Source organism: Oryctolagus cuniculus, chromosome 2 (assembly GCF_964237555.1).
Source record: "Oryctolagus cuniculus chromosome 2, mOryCun1.1, whole genome shotgun sequence".
NCBI lineage: Eukaryota > Metazoa > Chordata > Mammalia > Lagomorpha > Leporidae > Oryctolagus > Oryctolagus cuniculus.
The window spans coordinates 170547606-170567575 of record NC_091433.1 but is presented as its reverse complement, the minus strand read 5'-3'; the positions used below and the strand labels follow the sequence as shown (position 1 = coordinate 170567575).

At 45.2% G+C, this 19970-nt stretch overlaps 1 protein-coding gene across 2 annotated transcripts in view; it reads left to right on the top strand.

The window, feature by feature from the left end:
* The first annotated feature begins 1865 nt into the window (after positions 1-1865).
* The window catches only part of BIRC6 (baculoviral IAP repeat containing 6), a 272057-nt gene continuing 253952 nt past the window's right edge, over positions 1866-19970 (top strand). Inside the window, exon 1 of one of the 2 annotated variants that reach the window (XM_070069267.1) lies at positions 1866-2952. In XM_070069267.1, the coding sequence (XP_069925368.1) occupies positions 2928-2952 (25 nt within the window). In that variant the 5' untranslated portion in view covers positions 1866-2927. The remainder of the gene's footprint in view (positions 2953-19970) is intronic. The other variant, XM_051843009.2, reaches the window with a different exon arrangement.

The window sequence follows — 19970 nt, the reverse complement described above, 5'->3', positions numbered from 1 at the left end:
AACCAGAAATGCTGCCAACAGCCCACAATGCACAGGACAGCCCCCTGCAACCAAATTACCTGCTCCAAAACGCCGAAGATGAGAAATCCTGGGCGAAATGAATATATATAGTTTTAAAAAGTCAAGCATTTAAAGAGATAGAAAAGTGCTTCTAGTCCTGCCTTTATCCAGAATGTTCCAGCTTGAGCTGCCTAGTGCCAAATACAAAACATGTACATTAACACAGAGGTATTTGGTCAATCAATGAAAAATGAGTGCCGCTCTTATTTGGTGAGTATTTTCATGTTTTCCCTCTTCATTCGTTTGTGCACTGAAACTGGACCTGGTGCTGTCTGCACCATCAGTGTCCCTCCCTTGTCTCAAAATTTGGCAAGGGAGGCCCTAGAAATAGATTTTTATGTAAGTACACAGACAAACTAGGTTACAGGAAAGTGGAGAAAAATAGAACTGGTTTTGTGTGACTTTTAGTACAATGAAGGAATTTCTAACATAATAAAAACATTTATTAGGAAATCTCATTTTAAAAAAAATCCAAATGATACTGAAAGCATGGAGAAGAATTCAGTCCTGTGGGGCCTCACGTGCTGTACAGTCTTGGGAGCTCTTCAGGCCACAGCCGTTTGTCCTGACAAACTGTGAGACGGGTAAAGCTCCTCCCATTGTCCCTGCTTGAAGGAAATGATAGAACGAGATGTTGCTCCTCCTCGATTTGCTGTCCAGGTGGTGCAGGCTGGAAGGGACGTGCGTGGCCCAGATTAAATGAAGACAACAACCACTGAGGACTGAGAGCTGATCTACACCATTATCTCTAGGAAAGGAACTGCCCTCAAAATCTGCAAAAACCACAGGTTGCTTTTAGCCAGGTCCTCAGACTGGTTGGAAAATCATGTTTAGGGGCCGGTGCTGTGGCACAGCAGGTTAAGCCACTACCATGTGGGCTCTTCCAATCCAGCTCTCTGCTATGGCCTGAGAAATCAGTAGAGGATGACCCAAGTTCCTGGGCCCCTGCACCCAAGTGGGAGACCCAGAAGAAGCTCCTGGCTCCTGGCTTCAGATTGGCCCAGCTCTGACCACTGTGGCCATTTGGGTAGTGAACCAGCGGATGGAAGACCTTTCTCTCTGTAACTCTGCCTCTCAAATATAAATCTTTTTTAAAAAGGAAATCATGTTTAGTGAGTTATATTCAGTGACTACCTTATCTGCCTAGAAATCTCTGGAATGACAACCAAGTAATAATTACTTAGGGGGGTGGGTTTTTGTGCAGTGGTTAAGACATCCCTTGGGATGCTCAAGTTCCCAGCTCTGCTCCCAGTTCTAGCTCCTGTTTGTGTGTGCCCAGGGAGGCAGCAGATGAGGGCTCAGGTGACTGGGTCTCTGCCACCCATGTGGGAGATGTGGATTGGCTTTCAGGCTCCTGGCTTCAGTCTGGCTCAGCCCCAGGTGTTGTAGGAATTTGCGGAGTGAACCAGCAGATGGCAGAACTCTCTCAATATGTCTGTCTTTCTGCCTTTCAAAGAAAAATTAAATAATTTTTAGCAAAAGAAAAAAGATGCCATATCCCATATTGGAGTGTCTGGGTTTGGGTCCCAGCTCCACTTCCAGTTCCACCCTTCTGCTACTCAGCACGATGGGAGGCAGGAGGTGATGGCTGAAGTACTTGAGTCCCTGCTGCCCACATTGCAGGCCCGGATTGAGTTCCTGGCTCTTGGCATTGGCCTGGCACAGAGCCATCTGTTGGGGGCATTTGGGGAGTGAACCAGTGGATGGAAGACCTCTCCCCATCTCGGTCTTTCAAATAATATATAAAATGAATTAATTAAAATTTTAAGAATTATCTAGGGGGGCGAGAACTGTGTAGTAGCGGGCAAAGCCACCGCCTGCAGTGCCGGCATCCCATATGGGTGCTGGTTCGAGTCCAGTTGCTCCACCTCTGATCCAGCTCCCTGCTATGGCCTGGGAAAGCAGTAGAAGATGGCCCAAGTCCTTGGGCCCCTGCACCCGCATGGGAGACCCAGAGGAAGCTCCTAGCTCTTGGCTTTGGATCAGCACAGCTCTGGCTGTTGCAGCCAATTGGAGAGTGAACCAGTGAATGGAAGACCTCTCTCTGCCTTTCTGTGTGTAACTCTTGACTTTCAAATAAATAAATCTTAAAAAAAAAAAAAAAAAAGAATTACCTAGGGAATACATGGCTAAAGAAAAAACAAAAGGAGGGGTCAGTGTTTTGACTCATCGGGTTAAGCTGCTGCCTACGACACTGGCATCCCTTTGAGCATGGGTTTGAGTACCAACTGCTCCACCCCGATCCAGCTTCCTGCTAATGTGCCTGAGAAAGCAGCAGAAGTGCTTGGGGCTCTGCCACCGACATGGGAGGCCGGGATGGAGTTCCAGGCTCCTGGCTTCTACCTGGCCCAGCCCCTGCCAGTGAGGCCATTTGGAAAATGAATCAGCAGATACAAGATCTCTCTCTCTGTCTCTCCCTCTCTCTGTAACTCTGCTTTTCAAATAAATAAAATAAATCTCTAAAAAGTATCAACTTTTACAAGAAACAAATTTCTTATAGTTATTTGATTATGATGATGTTTTATTACATACTATATCCTGAGATATCCTGGATCTGACAGACATTTCCCCACATTTGATACAATAGGACAACAAATCATTTTACCTATTTTCTATCCAACTTAGTTCTTTTATTTTAATTAGCTGTTTTAAGAAACAAAATTAATGTTTCCACGTAGTAAAAAACTAGCCTATCCAAAAGGATTTATAATAAAATGCCACTCCTCCCTCTCCCCCACTGCCATTCCTTCCCTACTCCTCCCCTACCACTTCTCAGAGGCAACTCATGTCCTTTCTCTTTTTCAGGTAGTCCCTTTTCAGCTGTGAATATTCCTGTGCTAATATTTCTCGATTGACCAATTTTAGACATGTGTTTACTCCCACCTTTGAAAGGTAAGGATTTAATGACTTAAACCACAGCCCCTCCTCTCATTGTGTTTTTTTTTTTTTTTTTTTTTTTTTAATTTGAGATGCAGAGAGAAAACTCTCACCCACTGTTTCACTCCCCAAATGCCTGCAATAGCCAAGCTGTAGGAGCTCAAGCCAGGTCTCCTATACTGGTGGCAGGGACCCCATCACTGAGTCATTATTGCTGCCTCCCAGTCTGCATTAGCAAGAAGCTGGAATCAGGAATCACACCTGGGTGTTCTGATAGCGATGCAGGCATCCTAGCTGGAGTCGTACCTGCTAGGGCAAACTCTTAGCCTCTTGGCGTTTTTAATTGTTATTCTATCTTTATTCTGTTGGAGGTCTTCCTAGTTCACAGTGAGATCCTTGGTCTCCCGTTTCTTTTCATCAACTGGAACAGCTCTTGTCTCCCCAGTGTGGGAGAAGAAGCCCTTAGCACACTCTCTCTCCCTTCCTCCACCCTCTATCAGCCTCTATCAGTTTCGCTTTGTGTCTTTTCATCTGATCACATGAGGGTGAATGACAACTGCGCCCTGTTCTGTAACTAAAAATAAATGTTCAGTGTTTTGTCTACAACCGATTCTAAACTTTGAACAGCAGTAAACAACACTGGCAAGTGTTACTCAGCGCAGGCCCGGGGCAGCACCAGGGCACTTCCTCCTCCTCTGTGCTCCACGTTTCGACTCCAGTGTCCCTTCCCTTCAGTTCTATCTGTTAAGCCACGTTTTAGTTGGCTTCATATCCAGACCTTGTATTTTTTTCTTTCTTTTCCTATAATTTCTAGTTGGTTTTCTTCTTTTCTTGATGAAAAGAAATATGTGCCTCCTTTCTCAAGCTACAGCATGAAATGAATTCCATTCTTTCGGTCTGTGCAATGGGTCGGTTTCCAGCGCTACAGCAGCTTGGTGGTGTTCCTCACCAGCTTCTCGGCTCGCTGCCATGTTTCTTGAATCCTGTGTCTTCATCTTTCTCGATTTTTGCCAGAATACATCAGTAAGTTTTCACAAGGATTTTTTCTTTTCTAATTTAGAACATGTCCTTGATTCTCCTTTCTGAAAAAAATTGTGTGATATTCATTCCTCTGAATTTATTCCACTTTAAATGTTCTCCCCTTTAGAAATTTATCATCCTAGGTTGCTTGCAAGCGGAAGCACCAGTATTCTTTTTTTTTTTTTTTTTTTTTTTTTTGGACAGGCAGAGTTAGACAGTGAGAGAGAGAGAGAGAAAGGTCTTCCTTTTCCATTGGTTCACCCTCCAATGGCCACTAAGGCCGGCACACTGTGCCAATCCGAAGCCAGGAGGCAGGTACTTCCTTCTGGTCTCCCATGCGGGTGCAGGGCCCAAGCACTTGGGCCATCCTCCACTGCCTTCCCAGGCCACAGCAAGAGCTGGACTGGAAGAGGAGCAACCGGGACAGAATCCAGCGCCCCAACCGGGACTAGAACCCGGGGTACCAGCACTGCAGGCGGAGGATTAGCCTAGTGAGCCGTGGCCCCGGCCACCAGTATTCTTTAAAGAGTAGGCATATTCTCAGTTATGTAGCTTGGAGCAGACCTTGTTTCTCTCTGTGGTGGAATAATCCAGATACTATGGACAAACCTAATATAGAGTTTGCAGTATAGAAGGTTCCAGCTTTTATAGTGATCTACTGAGATTCTGACTAATATTGTCAAATTGTCTTGATTTTAACAGTACTTTCTAGTCACAAATTAAATCAATTTTAGAATATGGTCACAATGATTGTGGCTACATTAAGAGAAGACCCAAATTACAAGCCAAAAAATTTTTTTTAATAGACATGAAGTAAATGCTCATTTTCCCTAAAGAATTTAAGTATATTTCAATATCTAATAGTGTTTTTTTTTTTTTTTTTTGACAGGCAGAGTGGACAGTGAGAGAGAGACAGAGAGAAAGGTTCCTTTGCCGTTGGTTCACCCTCCAATGGCCGCCGCGGCCGGCGCGCTGTGGCCGGTGCACCGCGCTGATCTGATGGCAGGAGCCAGGTGCTTTTCCTGGTCTCCCATGGGGTGCAGGGCCCAAGCACTTGGGCCATCCTCCACTGCCCTCCCGGGCCACAGCAGAGATCTGTCCTGAAAGAGGGGCAACCGGGACAGAATCTGGTGCCCCAACCGGCACTAGAACCCAGTGTGCCGGCGCCGCAAGGCGGAGGATTAGCCTAGTGAGCTGCAGCGCCGGCCTAATAGTGTTTTAAAGATTCTGTTTCTTAAAGTGTTAATTGTTACAAATGTTGCTTAGATTAGGATTGACCTGGAGCCTGAGACTGAGGCAGGCGAAGATTTAGGCTCTTTTTTTTTTTTTTTTAAGAATTATTTTTATTTATTTGAAAGGCAGAGTTACAGAGAAGCAAGGCAGACAGAGGTCTCCATCTGCTAATTCACTCCCCAAATGGCCCCAACGGCCAGAGCTGGGCTATCTGAAGCCAGGAGCCAGGAGCCAGGAGCCAGGAGCTTCCTCCGGGTCTTCCCACGGGGACAGTGGCCTAAGGACCTGGGCCATTTTCTACTGCTTTCCCAGGCCATAGTAGAGAGCTGGATCAGAAGTGGAGCGGCAGCCGGCGCCGTGGCTCAATAGGCTAATCCTCTGCCTGTGGTGCTGGCATCCCATGTGGGCACCGGGTTCTAGTTCCGGTTGCCCCTCTTCCAGTCCAGCTCTCTGCTGTGGCCCGGGAGTGCAGTGGAGGATGGCCCAAGTGCTTGGGCCCTGCATCCCATGGAAGACCAGGAGAAGCACCTGTCTCCTGGCTTCGGATCAGCATGGTGTGCTGGCCTCAGCAGCCATTGGAGGGTGAACCAACGGCAAAAGGAAGACCTTTCTCTCTCTCTTTCTCTCTCTCACACACTGTCTACTCTGCCTGTCAAAAATAAAAAAAAAAAAAAAAAAAAAAAAGAAGAAGAAGAGGAGCAGCCAGATCTCGAACTGGTGCCCATAGGGGATGCCAGCACTGCAGGCAGTAGCTTTACCTGCTACGCCACAGCGCTGGCCCAATTTAGGTTCTTAAAATGTATCTATAGGCCGGCGCCGCGGCTCACTAGGCTAATCCTCCGCCTAGCGGCGCCGGCACACCGGGTTCTAGTCCCGGTCGGGGCGCCGGATTCTATCCCGGTTGCCCCTCTTCCAGGCCAGCTCTCTGCTGTGGCCAGGGAGTGCAGTGGAGGATGGCCCAGGTGCTTGGGCCCTGCACCCCATGGGAGACCAGGAAAAGCACCTGGCTCCTGGCTCCTGCCATCGGATCAGCGCGGTGCGCCGGCCGCAGCGCGCCAGCCGCGGCGGCCATTGGAGAGTGAACCAACGGCAAAGGAAGACTTTTCTCTCTGTCTCTCTCTCTCACTGTCCACTCTGCCTGTCAAAAAAAAAAAAAAAAAAGTATCTATAGTCACAGAAGCCATTTCTACAGTAAAATGTCAGCAGCTAGTGAGACTGATCAAATTTGAGCTATCTGAAAGGAAGGTTGGATGGATAAGATGAAAGTCCTGGCATCAGTGGGAAACTAGAACCTAAAACCAAGAGTTGGTTAATGATGGTCCACATAGCTGGAAGGTGAAGGTTCTTAGAATAAATGGAAGGCAAATAAACAAATAAAAGAATTTAAGGGAGAGCCTGGTGCTGTGGCTCAGCCCTGGCCTGAAGCGCTGGCATCCCACATGGGCGCCAGTTTGAGACCCGGCCACTCCACTTCCTTCTGTGGCCTGGGAAAGCAATAGAAGATGGCCCAAGTCTTTGGGAGACCCAGAAGAAGCTCCTGGCTCCTGGCTTTGGATCGACGCAGCTCCAGCCGTTGCAGCCAATTGGAGAGTGAACCATTGGATGGAAGACCTCTGCCTCTCTTCTCTGTGTGTAACTCTGACTTTCAAATAAATAAATGTTAAAAAAAAAAAAAAAGAATTTAAGGGAACCGCCCAGTCAGCAACACTCCAGGCTCATATGCAGAAGCGATTTTTCAAAACATTTAATTAACATCCAAAAGGAAACAGTCAAGGGGTGATCCTAACTGAGGTTGACCATGGTTCTGGAACTGGGGTCTAGAGGTCTGTTGGGGCATTTTTAGTGGATACATTATAGCGATGGGTGTCCCAGGTGGGAGAGGGTGTGTGAGGCAGCACTGACTGGTGTGTCCAGGATAGTGGCTACTGCATTTTTCTTTACTGTTTGTACAGCAGTACTAGCATGTCCTGGCCCTGTGAATTGGTTTCTATCCTGGAGCCCTTGCAGAGATCAGGGAACCTGATTATGTTTTAACTTTAGTATCCAAAATATGAGGCCAAAGTCCATTCTTCAGAAACTGAGTCACAGAGGTGGACACTCAGCTCCAGAGGGGTCATTATGCTAGACTGAGAAACCAAGAACAAAGTCAGGTCAGCGCAAGCTGCAAAGCTGGAGGGCTGTGAATTAGAGCTCTGAACATCTTATCAGCTTGGAGTCAGGGTTGGAATGGGAGTGCAGGGCAGGCCAGTGGGTGGCTGGCTAGGAGAACCAGAATTTGAATGTGAGTGCTAGGCAGAAGAAAGAAAAACAAAAAAGAAAGAAAACAAACAAACAAACAAAAAACCCATTTATTTATTTGAGAGGCAGATAGGTAGAGCAAGTTCCCATCCAGTCGTCCACTCCCCAAATGTCTACAACAGCCAGGTGACTGAAGCCAGGAGCCAGGAACTCAATCTGGATCTCCCATCTGAGTGGCAGGATTTCAGCCACTTGCGCCATCACCAGTGCCTCCCAGGCTTCACCCTGGAGGCTGGAATCTGGGATTGAACCCAGGTACTTCCATGTGGGATGCAGGAGTCTTAACTGATGTCTTAACCACAAGGCCAAACTCCCACCCCAGAATGTTGCAATATAAAATTTTTTCTCTGAAATCTTGTTGATTGTACAAGCCAGGGTTTGGTACAGAAAACAGAAACCATTAGAAGTGTTTGATACATAAAGGGAGTTCGTATGGAGGTTTGTGTGCTTGGAAAATCTTTGGCAGGGCAGAATGGATTCTAGGCGAGGCTTTAGGGGATGACTCCTCGAACAATACAGAAATGACTCATCGGAGAGTGACCTCCAAGACCTCTACTTAGAATGAGCGTGTTCAAGACCACAATATCATGGACACACTCCAGGGTTCAGGAATCCAGCATGGCTCTTGTTGCCACAGCAACAGCATCCAACCCTCAGGAAGCTGGAGAAGGAACACGGAGGGAGGTGCCATAAAGCAAAACAAACCTAAGCCAATCAACAAACAAACCCAAAAAACCCCAAAACCTCACGTTTCTACAGCTTTGCCTGCCATGGAAAAATAAGCAAAAGGAGCCAGAAAATTGCTTTCACCTCACTTCTGCCTTCCAAATCTCACTCAGATGTATCCGACTGGGGGAATTCATGTCCAGAGCTGTACCTGCCAGGTGTTCTCCTTCAGCATCGCAGGAAGATACCCTGGGGAAAGGTAGAATTCAGGTTGAGAGAGCCAAGCCTCATTATCCACTGAAATAACACCAATTTTCTTTTTATTATTATTTTTAAAGTTTCATTCTGAAAGCTAGAGAAATAGAGAGAGAGAGAGAGCTGGGGTTCCCTTGTGGGTGGCAGGGATCCAGGCAGTTGAGTCATCACCTGCTGCCGCCCTGGGTGCAAATGAACAGGAAACTGGAGAAGAGAATGGAGCTGAAGCCTGAGCACAGGTGCTCTGATATGGTCTGTGGCTGTCCCAACCAAAGGCTTAACCGCTGCATCCAAGGGCCTACCTCATGGCTGTATTTCAAAACATCTCATGTTAGCCACAGCTCTGTGTGTCTTCACCACCATGCCAGCTCAAGCAGTACATTTAATCTCTTACGACCTGCTCCAGCCTGCTTTGACATTCCCCTACCTGAACATGTGTCCTTTGGCTCCTGTCACTCAAATTTTAGTCCATTAGACTTCCCTCTCCTATGTAGCCCATTCCTGGACACCAGATTCTCTTTTACTTCCTTAATTGCATTTTGCGTACTCTAAAATCATTTCTTTATATAGTTGGAATATACACTATGTGAGGATAGAGACTTTTATCATCTTTTTTTTCACTCCAAAACGTAGATCAGTGCCTGGCACTCTAGAATGAATCACAGGAGTGATCTCTAATTGGCTTTCAAATCTCTGCTCTGGGTAGGGTGAGGCCAATGGGGCACTTGCCTTATGTGCGAAATTTTAGGCATCTCAAAAACCTCAGTACTCATGATATGTCATGTTTTAGTGCAACATGAAAAAAATCAAAATAAATACAAGACCCTATGATGAAAAAGTATCAAAATTTTAAGTTAAAACATGATCCATACTTGTATGATCCTGTTGAACTTTTCTCATAGTAGTCCCATCTTTAGTTCTAACGGAACTTTATATACAAGAGCAGAGAGCTGCCCATAGGTCATATTATGCAGACCTGATTTTTAAAAATAATATATTAGGACTATGCATTTAGCCTAGCTGTTAAGAAGCCAGTTAGGAGTTGGAGTACCTGGGTTAGATTCCTGATTCCAGCTTCTGACTCTAGCTTCCTAGTAATTCACATCTTGGGGAACAATGATGATGGTGCAAGTAATTGGACCCCTGCCACCAATTTCAGAGGCCTGAATTGAATTACTGGCTCCTGGGCATTTGGAGAATGAAGCAGTGGACGGGAGCTTGCTCTCTTACTCATTCACTCTCTCTCTCCTCTTCTCTCTGTCTCATATAAATAAATGAAAATTTAAAAAAATAAAATGAAGGGCCAATGTTGTGGCATTGCACCATGTGCAAAGCTGGCATACCATATGAGTGCTTGTTCTAGCCCTGGCTGCTCCACTTTTTTTTTTTTTTTTTTTTGACAGGTAGAGTTATAGACAGTGAGAGAGAGAGACAGAGAGAAGGTCTTCCTTCCATTGGTTCACTCCCCAGATGGCCGCTATGACCAGTTCTGTGCCGATCTGAAGCCAGGAGCCAGGTGCTTCTTCCTGGTCTCCCATGTGGGTGCAGGGCCCAAGCACTTGGGCCATCCTCCACTGCCCTCCCAGGCCACAGTAGAGACCTGGACTGGAAGAGGAGCAACCGGGACTAGAACCTGGTGCCCATATGGGATGCTGGCGCCACAGGTGGAGGATTATCCAAGTGAGCCACGGCGCCAACCACTTGGCATTGCACCATGTGCAAAGCTGGCATCCCATATGAGTGCTTGTTCTAGCCTTGGCTGCTCCACTTTCAATCCAGCTCCCTGCTAATGCACGTGGGAAACCAGTGGAAGAAGGCCCAACTCCTTAGGCCCTGCACCCATGTGGGAGACCTGGATGAAGCTCTTGACTCCTGGCATCACAGGCTGCAGCTTTACTACATCACATCTGCTTTTTCTTTTATTTCCTTTTGTTTTCTTTTCACAAGAAGCTTGGGGCCAGGGTCAGGAGTTGTTTCGTTTTGATTACCATTATGTATCAGAGAGGGAGAGAGAGAGAGAGAGAGAGAGAGAGAGAGAGAGAGAGAATCTTCCACCCACTGGTTTACTCTCAAAATGCCCACAAGAGCTGGTGCTGGGACAGGCCGAAGCCAGGAACTGAGAGCTCAGTCTGGGTCTCCCGCATGGGGGGCAGTAACCCAACTACTTGATGCATGGTCTGTTTCCTCCCAGGGTGTGCATTACCAGGAAGCCGGAATTGGTAGTGGGCTGGGATTCAACCCCAGGCACTCCTATAGATGCAGGTATCTCAAGTGACATTTTTTTTTTTTTTTTGACAGGCAGAGTGGACAGTGAGAGAGAGAGACAGAGTGAAAGGTCTTCCTTTGCCGCTGGTTCATCCTCCAATGGCCACCGCGGCAGGCGCACCGCGCTGATCCGATGGCAGGAGCCAGGTGCTTCTGGTCTCCCATAGCGTTCAGGGCCCAAGTATTTGGGCCATCCTCCACTGCACTCCCTGGCCACAGCAGAGAGCTGGCCTGGAAGAGGGGCAACTGGGACAGAATCCGGCGCCCTGACCGGGACTAGAACCCGGTGTGCCAGCGCCACAAGGCGGAGGATTAGCCTAGCGAGCTGTGGCGCCGGCTCAAGTGACATCTTAAGCACTAAGCCAAATGCCCACCCCAGGCTCAGCTCAGGCTTTTTGTCACAATCCTCTTGTGAGAACTGACCAGGGTTCTATGAAAAGTACTTTAATCTCTTGTGAGAGCACACCCCTAGTTGATGTAAGGAACTCCCACCTGGCCTCACCCCTCAAAGGGTCAATGCTGTCTTCGAACACCAGCACCCCAGGAACCAAGTCTCTAACACATGCACCTTTTGGAGAAAACTCAAACCATATCTAAACTGTAACCTTCCACTCCTGGCCCCAAGGCTCATGTCCATCTCACAACACAAACTGCATTCCTTTCCCAATAATTCCAAAGATTCAGCTCTTCCAGTACTGCTCAGATTTCCAAATCCAAAGTCTCATCTGAGACTCAAGGCAAACTTTTTCAGGTGCGTACCCTTGTAAGGCAAGAAAAGTTACCTTTTTCAAGAGATAACTGGTGGAACAGGCCCAGGATAAACAGTCCCATTCCAAAAAGCTAGAAAGGAGTTCCAAAAAGGAGGCCAGCTTCGGATCAGCCCAGCTATGGCTATTGCAATAATTTGGGGAGTGAACCAGCGGATGGAAGACCTCTCTCTCTGTTTCTACCTCTGTCACTCTGCTTTTCAAATAATAAATAAATAAATAAATATTTTAAAAAGTTATCTGCTGGCCAGTGCTGCGGCTCACTAGGCTAATCCTCCGCCTGCGGTGCTGGCACCCCAGGTTCTAGTCCCGGTTGGGGCGCCGGTTCTATCCCGATTGCTTCTCTTCCAGTCCAGCTCTTGCTGTGGCCGGGGAAGGCAGTGGAGGATGGCCCAAGTGCTTGGGCCCTGCACCCGCATGGGAGACCAGGAGAAGCACCTGGTTCCTGGCTTCAGATCGGCGCAGCGCTCCAGCCATAGCGGCCATTTGTGGGGTGAACCAACGGAAGGAAGATCTTTCTGTCTCTCTAATTCTGCCTGTCAATAAATAAATAAATAAATAAATAAAATGTTATCTGCTTATTTATTTGAAAGTCAGAGTGACAGTGGAGAGTTGGAGTGAAAGAAAGAGAGAGGTCTTTCTTTTTTGAAAAAGATTTATTTGTTTATTTGAAAGGTAGAGTTACAGAGAGGCAGAGAGAGAGAGAGAGAGAGAGAGAGAGAGAGAGAGAGAGGTCTTCCATCCGCTGGTTCACTCTCCAAGTGGCTGCAATGGCCAGAGCTGTGCTGATCCAAAGCCAAGAGCTAGGAGCTTCTTCTGGTTTTCCCACATGGGTGCAGGGGCCCAACGACTTGGGGCATCTTCTACTGCTTTCCCAGGCCATAGCACGGAGCTGGGTCTGAAGTGGAGTAGCCGGGACTCAAACTGGTGCCCATATGGGATGCCAGTACTGCAGGCAGTGGCTTTGCCCACTGCGCCAGTCCCAAGAGAGGTCTTCTATGTGCTATTTCACTTCCCAGATGACTTTCATAGCTGGGGGCTGGGCCAAGCTGAAGCCAGGAGCCAGGAACTCCATCCAGGTCAGCCATGAGGGTGGCAGGGACTCTAGTACTCGAGCCATTATTAGCTGCCATCCCAGGCACATTAACAGGCGGCTAGATCAGAAGCAGAGTAGCAGGTCTCTAACCTACACTCCAATATTGGATGCAGGTGTCCCAAGCAGTTAACCCAGGTGTTACAATGTCTGTCCCTGCCTTGAGGATTTCTGAGATGCCCTCAGGCCTTCCTCAGCTGGCTTTGTCCATTAGTACATGCTCCGTTTTATTTGTGCTAATCTCTGCTGCACGCTTGTCTCCCAAACATGCTTTATTGCTCTTTCCCTGGCCAGTCTGTGAGTTTTCCACATCTTTCCACTTTGCTACCTTTGACCCCAAATCTCACTGTAAATCTGACAAAAAGTGACCACAATACCCATGGTGCACCCCCGATGCTTGGTTGTTTTGAAATCTTCTCCATCGGATAAAGTAGTCTGTCTTTCTTACTTTTGGCTTTCCATAAAACCTTAGGGTGTGGACACGTTGCAGCCAGCTGCCCACGGTGTAGGAATGGCTAGTTTGCATCTGAGACCAGTTGCCCCATATGTCTTCTGAGTCCTCACCACAATCACCCATAGCACTCTATAGGCTTTTTCTATACTGCTCTTCCAAACTCTTTCCACTTTCCAACTCCAAAGCTGCACCCACATTTTCAGGTAGAGTTATAGTAGCAACCCAATTCCTTGGTATCGATTTTCTATATTAGTCAACTCTCTATTACTATAATACAGTACCTAAATCAGGCTGCTTATGGGGAAAAGAAGATTATTGAGCTCATAGTTTTGGAGGTTCAAGCACGTGGCACTGGCATCAGTTCAGCTCTGGTAAGGGCCCTCTTAGCTGTTTCCCCCGTGGCAGAGGGCAATGCCTGAAGTGTGCGTGGGAGCAAGTGATCATGTTTTGATAGAACAAGCCAGAGAGAGCAACTATGTCTATTCTTTGTTCTGTGTTCCTATCACCTTTGCTGTATCCTAGAACATAGCGTGCTGTAGTTGCTTAATAAATATGTAATGTGGAAATGGGAGCATAATAAATTTTCATTAATGTATTGCAAAATTATTATTAGAAAGATAAATCAGAGGGGCCAGCACTGTGGTGTAGAGGATAAAGCCTCCATCTGCAGTGCTGGCATCCCATATGCCTGCTGGTTCAAGTCCCGGCTGCTCCACTTTCAATCCGGCTTCCTGTTAATGTGCCTGGGAAAACAGCAGAGGATGGTCCAAGTGTTTGGATCCCTGTACTCACATGGGAGACCTGGATGAAGCTCCTGGCTCCTGACTTTGGAGCAGCCCAGCTCTAGCTGTGGCAGTCATTTGGGGAGTGAACCAGCAGGTGGAATCTCTCTCTCTCTCTCTGTCTCTCTCTGTCTCTGTCTCTCTCCCACTCTCTTGGTCTTTCCCTCTCTCTCTCTCTGTAACTCTAAATTTCAAATAAATAAATAAATCTTTAAAAAATTGAAATAAAAAAGACAGATCAGACAACAGATGGAAACAAAGAGAAAAGCAAATGAATTTTCCAGGCATTTTACTGAAGTCCATTTAGTTTCTGTGCTCGTTCCATGCTCTTTCTTTAGTATAAGGCTGCAATCCTATACTTACTCTTAAAAGAGGAAAGTTTTCTTTATTGATTTATTTGGATGGCAGAGTAAGAGAAAGGGAGTGAGACTGAGGGAAAGCAACCTTTCGCCTGCTGGTTCACTCCCCAAGTGGCTGAAATGGTCAGAGCCGAGCCAGACCAAAGCCTCGAGCCAGGAGCTTCGTCTCCCGTGTGAGTGGCGGGGGCCCAAACACTGCATCAGGTATGTGAGACAATTTGTTTGACTACTCATCTTTGCACTGTCTCACACAGTTTCCATAGGGAGAGCAGAAAAACCCTGTGGATAGCAGAAATGAGAAAATTTTAAAAAACATAAAAGAAAAAAATTTAAAAAACCTTGGCATATTTAACAGCAATTAACTTCAATTTCTCAAGTCTAAAAGGCATCGCACAAACCTAGTAAGTGTATGCAAATTACTACAGAGCATAATTTACAAACTCAGCAACAACAGCAGTACCTCCTAGATCTGTGTTAACTCCATGAAGCTTAATTTTTGGCACTGGACGTAATTTTGGAGCTAGCATGTTATTGTTCCCCTGACAGCATTTCCCTTCTTTAAATCATTATATTCACATCCCACATGTACACATCCTGTGACAGCCCTCACTCTGGCCTCTTTCCAAAACACTAAGATACCACTGATGGGAAATGAAAACATATCTGGAAAATATCAGGAAATTTTAATGCTTTCCTAGTAACGATAAACAAGTGTTGTTTTTGCTCCTGTTTTCTTTTGGGTGTGAATTTTTAAATTTTCTTTTTAAAATTGGGCTTAAAAACTCAGAACATGAAATTTACCATATTAACCATATCAAAAATTGAATAGAATTTATTTTTAGAACAGGTTTAGGTGTTCAGAAAATCAGATAGTAGTGAGAATTCCCATACACCCTTTCCCTTGGTCTTACTTTTAACATTCTTTGTTAGTGTGGTTTATTTGTTGCAAAAAATGAACCACTACTGATACCTATTATTAGCCATAGTTTTCATTAAGGCTCCCTTTTTGTGTTACTCAATTGTGTTGGTTGTGACAAACATATTAATGTGTTGTACACACAATATTACAGTGACACTCAGAATAACTTCAACTCTAAAAATCCTTCTCCACTTACTCACAGTTCCTCCCTCTCCCCCGCACCCATGGCAACCACCGATTTTTTGCTGTCTCTATTGTTTTGCTCTTCCAGAACGTCATACGGTTCAAATCACACAGGACACAGCCTTTATAGATGACTTCTTTCAGTAAGCAACAGGCATTTAAGGTTCCTCCATGTCTTTTATAGTTTGATCACTCCCTTCTTTTTATCACCAAACAATATTCCATTGTATGGATGTGCCAAAGGTTGTTTATCCATTCATCTATTAAAGGTCATCTTAGCTGCTCCCAGTTTTGGGTGATCAAGAATAAAACAGGTTGCTTGTAGATATTTCTTGTAAATATTCTTTATATATATATAAATATGTTTTTGTAAATCTATTTCTTCTAAGAATATATTTCTCGTAAAGATATATTTCTTATAAATATCCTTGTGCAGAATTCTTGTGGATATAAATTTTCAAGTGTGTAGAGATGTGATTGCTGGATGGTTTGGTAAGGCTCTGTTTAGCTTTGTGAGAAACTGCCAAGTAGTGTTCCAAGGTGGTTTTTTACCATTTTGCTGTCTCACCAGCAGTGAGTAAGAGTTCTTGTTGCTCCACATCATCGCCAGCATTTAGTCTTAGAAGCTGTAAGTGATAGCTTAATCATTTTTTAAAATATTTATTTTGTTTGAAAGGCAGAGTTACAGAGAGAGAGAGAGAGAGAGACAGAGACAGACAGAGACAGACAGACAGACAGAGAAAGCTTCCATTCACTGGTTCACTCCCCAAATGGTCACAGTGACGGAAATCAGGACCCAGGAGCTTCATCTAGGTCTCCCATGTGAGTGCAAGAGCCCAAGCACTTGGAGCATCTTCCCCTGTTTTCCTAGGCACATTAGCAGGAAGCTGGATCAGAAGTAGAGCAACCAGGTCTGAAACTGGTGCCTATATGGGATGCTGGCATTGCAGGTGGTGGCTTTCTTTACTCAGTACGCCACAACTCTAGCCCCATCGTAACCATTTTTGAGAATGAAGTTTAGTGGCATTAAGTCCATTTACATTGTCTTGCTGCCATCACCGTCTTCTACCCATAGAACACTTTTGATTTGCAAAATTGAAACTCTGTACCTACTAAAAAATAATTCCCCATCTCCCTACCCTCAACCCCTGGTAGCCACCATTCTACTGTATGTCTCTGGGAATTTGACTCTTCCAGGTACCTCATAGAAGTGGAATAATACAGTATTTATCTTTTCATGTCTGGCATATTTTACTTTGCTTAATATTTTAAGGTACTTCCATGTTGTAGCATGTGTCACCCTTTCCTTCCTTTTTAAGGTCAAATAATACTCCATGTTTTGCTTTTGTGTCATTGATTGATGGACACCTGGGTTTCTTTCACTTGCCAACCATTATGAATAATGCTGCTATGAGCTTGGGTGTCCAAATATCTCTGAGTCTTGGCTTTAAATTCTTTTGAGTATGTACTCCAGAGTGGAATTGCAAGCACACATGGCAATTTTCTTTTTAATGTTTTGAGGGGCCAGCATTGTGGTGTAGCGGGTTAAGCCATCATCCTACAACACAGTGTGGATTCTAGTCCAGGCTACTTCAGTCCTGATCCAGAATTCCTGCTAATATGCCTGGGAGGGCAGTGCATGATGGCCCAAGTACACCAACCTACTTGGAAGACTAAATGGAGTTCCTGGCTCCTGGTCCAGACTGTTGTGGTCATTCGGGGGAGTGAATCACAGATAGATAGATAGATCTCTCTCTCTCTCTCTCTCTTTCCCTCTCTCTCTGTGATTCTTTTTCAAATAAGTAAATAAATCTTAAAAAAAAGATGTGTGTAATGGCGAGATAGAAGAAATTCCTGGGAGATTCACCTTTCTATTAGAAATCATTAGACTTTCATTATTTGCTTTGTTCCAAAACTTCAACAGAGAGATTAATTAATTTGGGCAGTAAGGTGATGATTTCTAATTTATTTTGAGTTTGGTAATTATCAGTAATTTTTAAAGAGCTAATTGATCCCCTTATGAATCTCTAGCATCTGTGTGCTACAGTACTTGTATATGGCTCAATAGCATGTGTGTGTGTGTGTGTGTGCACGTGTGTGTGTGCACACATGTGTGTGCTGTGAGTTTTACTGGTGTGGTCTCAATGTGCCATGGCATGACTTCAGCTGCCATAGTATTTACCAATGAATCTTCAGACGTAGTGTTTGTTCTGTAAACTCTGAACTTAATTGTGCCCCACTGCTGCCCAGCTCCATGTACAGGCTTTCTGCTGCTTAGCCTTCTGCCAATCAGCAGCGACAGCTCTAGGGCAGTTTGTCTCTTAGGCCTCAGCCACTGTTCTAACTATCTGACTTCCAATAGTGCTGCACAAGGTAGGGGTATGGTGAGGGGGGCACAGTAGCTAAGAAACTCTACTTTCTCAATGCTTTTCTTTTTCTCGCCTTGTTGCACTTATTTTAGTAAGTTCCAGAACTTCCTGTGCTATGCTGAACACGAGTGGTGAGAGTGGATGTCTTGGGCTTGTCCCTGATTTCAGCAGGAAAGCGTCTAGTCTTCCACTGTTCCGTATGATGTTAGCTGTAGGTTTTTTAGTAACTGCTTTTTATGAAGTTTTAGTAGCTTTTTATGAAGTCGAGGAAATTTCCCTTTATTTCTAGTTTGCTGAGACTTGCTTTTCTTTTCCCCCATGAAAGGGTGTTGGATTTTGTGTGTCAATCAGACCTGCTTTCTGAGTCCATGTTTTTTGAGTCCAGCAAATTCCTCATTCCAGATTGATTGTCAGTGCAAAGGAATTTCTACTTCCTTTAGGTAATCACCACCTATGCCCAAAATGGTTTGGCTGAAGGCCTTCAAAAAGCCATCACTACAACACGACTAGTAATGGATGTCAATGGTGTGGCTATTTGCTGTCAGCAGTATGCAGAAAGATGAACTTGACCCAGTCTGTCCCAATTCCATTTCCCTATCACTTCAATTCAAGGAACTGGAACCTGGGTCCTTAACCTCTTACCTGCCATCTTTGAGGTCTCAAGGAGTCCTCAAACAAAAAGACACACTCACACACACTTGTGCAGGATTCTGGGGTCATGTGAGCTTGTGAGATGCTGGTTAAAGGAGGTGAAATAGGATTCTTTATTATACAAGATCTGAGAGCTTCTGAAATGCTATTGTATATTAGAAACCTCCTAAGAGGAGAAATATAGGAGGAGTTGTTTCCCAAATTTCTTTGACTATGGAAATATTTCCAGAAACTCTTCTGGCTAAGGAGCTTTGGAAAATGTCAGTTTACAGGTGAAAGCAATCTAAATTTATAGAGAAAAGAAATATTTTTCTCAATCAAAAAAGGAACACAGGCTAACTGAAAATTTGCTCAATTCTACTCAATCCAGAGAAGCATGAAAGTACATTTGATTTAGATTCAGGGTCCAGGTTTAGTTTGTTTTCCCTTAGTAAGATGGGAGGCTTGATTTGTGCTGCAGGACTGTTTTAGAGGAGAGTCTTTGGATTAAAGAAAGACTTGGCTAAAGGGATAGTAGGAGGGAAAAAAACTTTTTTGAAAGATTTATTATTTATTTGAAGGGGAAAGTGACAAGAGAGAGAAGGAGAGAGGGAGAGAAGAGAGAGAGAGAGAGAGAGCGAGAGAGAGAGAGAGAGAGAGAGAGATTCTGTCTGCTTGTTCACTCCCCAAATGGCTGCAATGGCTGGGGCTGGGTCATGTTTAAGCCAAGAGCCTGGAACACCAACTGGGTCTCCCACATGGGTAGCAGGAGCACAAGTTCCAGCTTCTGCTGCTTTCCCAGGGACATCAGCAGGGAGCTGGCTCAGCAGTAGAGAGCTGGTGCTCTGATGCGGGAGATAAGGGATGACTGGAAGCGGTGGGGGAATCTGCCGTGCCACAACACTGGTCCCCCTGAATATTTTTTCTCACTTTTTTTTTTAATTTAATGAATGCATTTTTACATAGATACAACTTTAGGAATATAGTGGTTCTTCCCCCACCCCGCTCCCATCCCACCTCCCATTCCCTTGTCCATCTCCTTCTTCATTATGGATCATTTTTAGTATGACCTTATATACTGAGGACCAATCCCTTGCTAATCATAGATTTCAACACCCCCTGAATATTTTTCCTTTTTAAAATTTATTTATTTGCGAGATAGAGAGTGCGAGCGAGCACACAAGTGCTCCCATCTGTAGATTTAATCCTCAAATGCCTGCAACATGAAATCAAGCCAGGCCTTTCACGTTGATGGTAAGAACACAATGACTTGAGCCTAGGGAGTGCAATGGCAGGAAGCTGGAATGGTGGGTGGGGCTGGACTTGAACCCGGGTACTCCCGATTTGGGATGCAGGTGCCCTAAGCAGGACTTTAAGCATTGTGGCAAAATGCCTGCCAGTGCAGTGATTCTGAATCCTCATAACAGCACTTTGATTCGGTTTTAAAGAGGAAATCAGGCCTTTCCAAGATAATGTCCCCAAAACATCCAGTTCTGCATTTTCATGACTGCGCTAGAATCTACACATGCTGAAACAATGAAATATACACCTATCATACAAATGTCAGAACCCTGCTTTTGCTGTTGTACTAAATTCACTCAGTATGCAACTGTTGAGGGAAACTGGGTGAAGGGTAAGTTGGACCTCCCTGTGCAATCTCTGAGGAGGACTGGTCAGGTGGTTTGGAAATCTGTACTATATTTGCAACTAACTCTGAATTTAACAGTTGTTTCAAAAAAT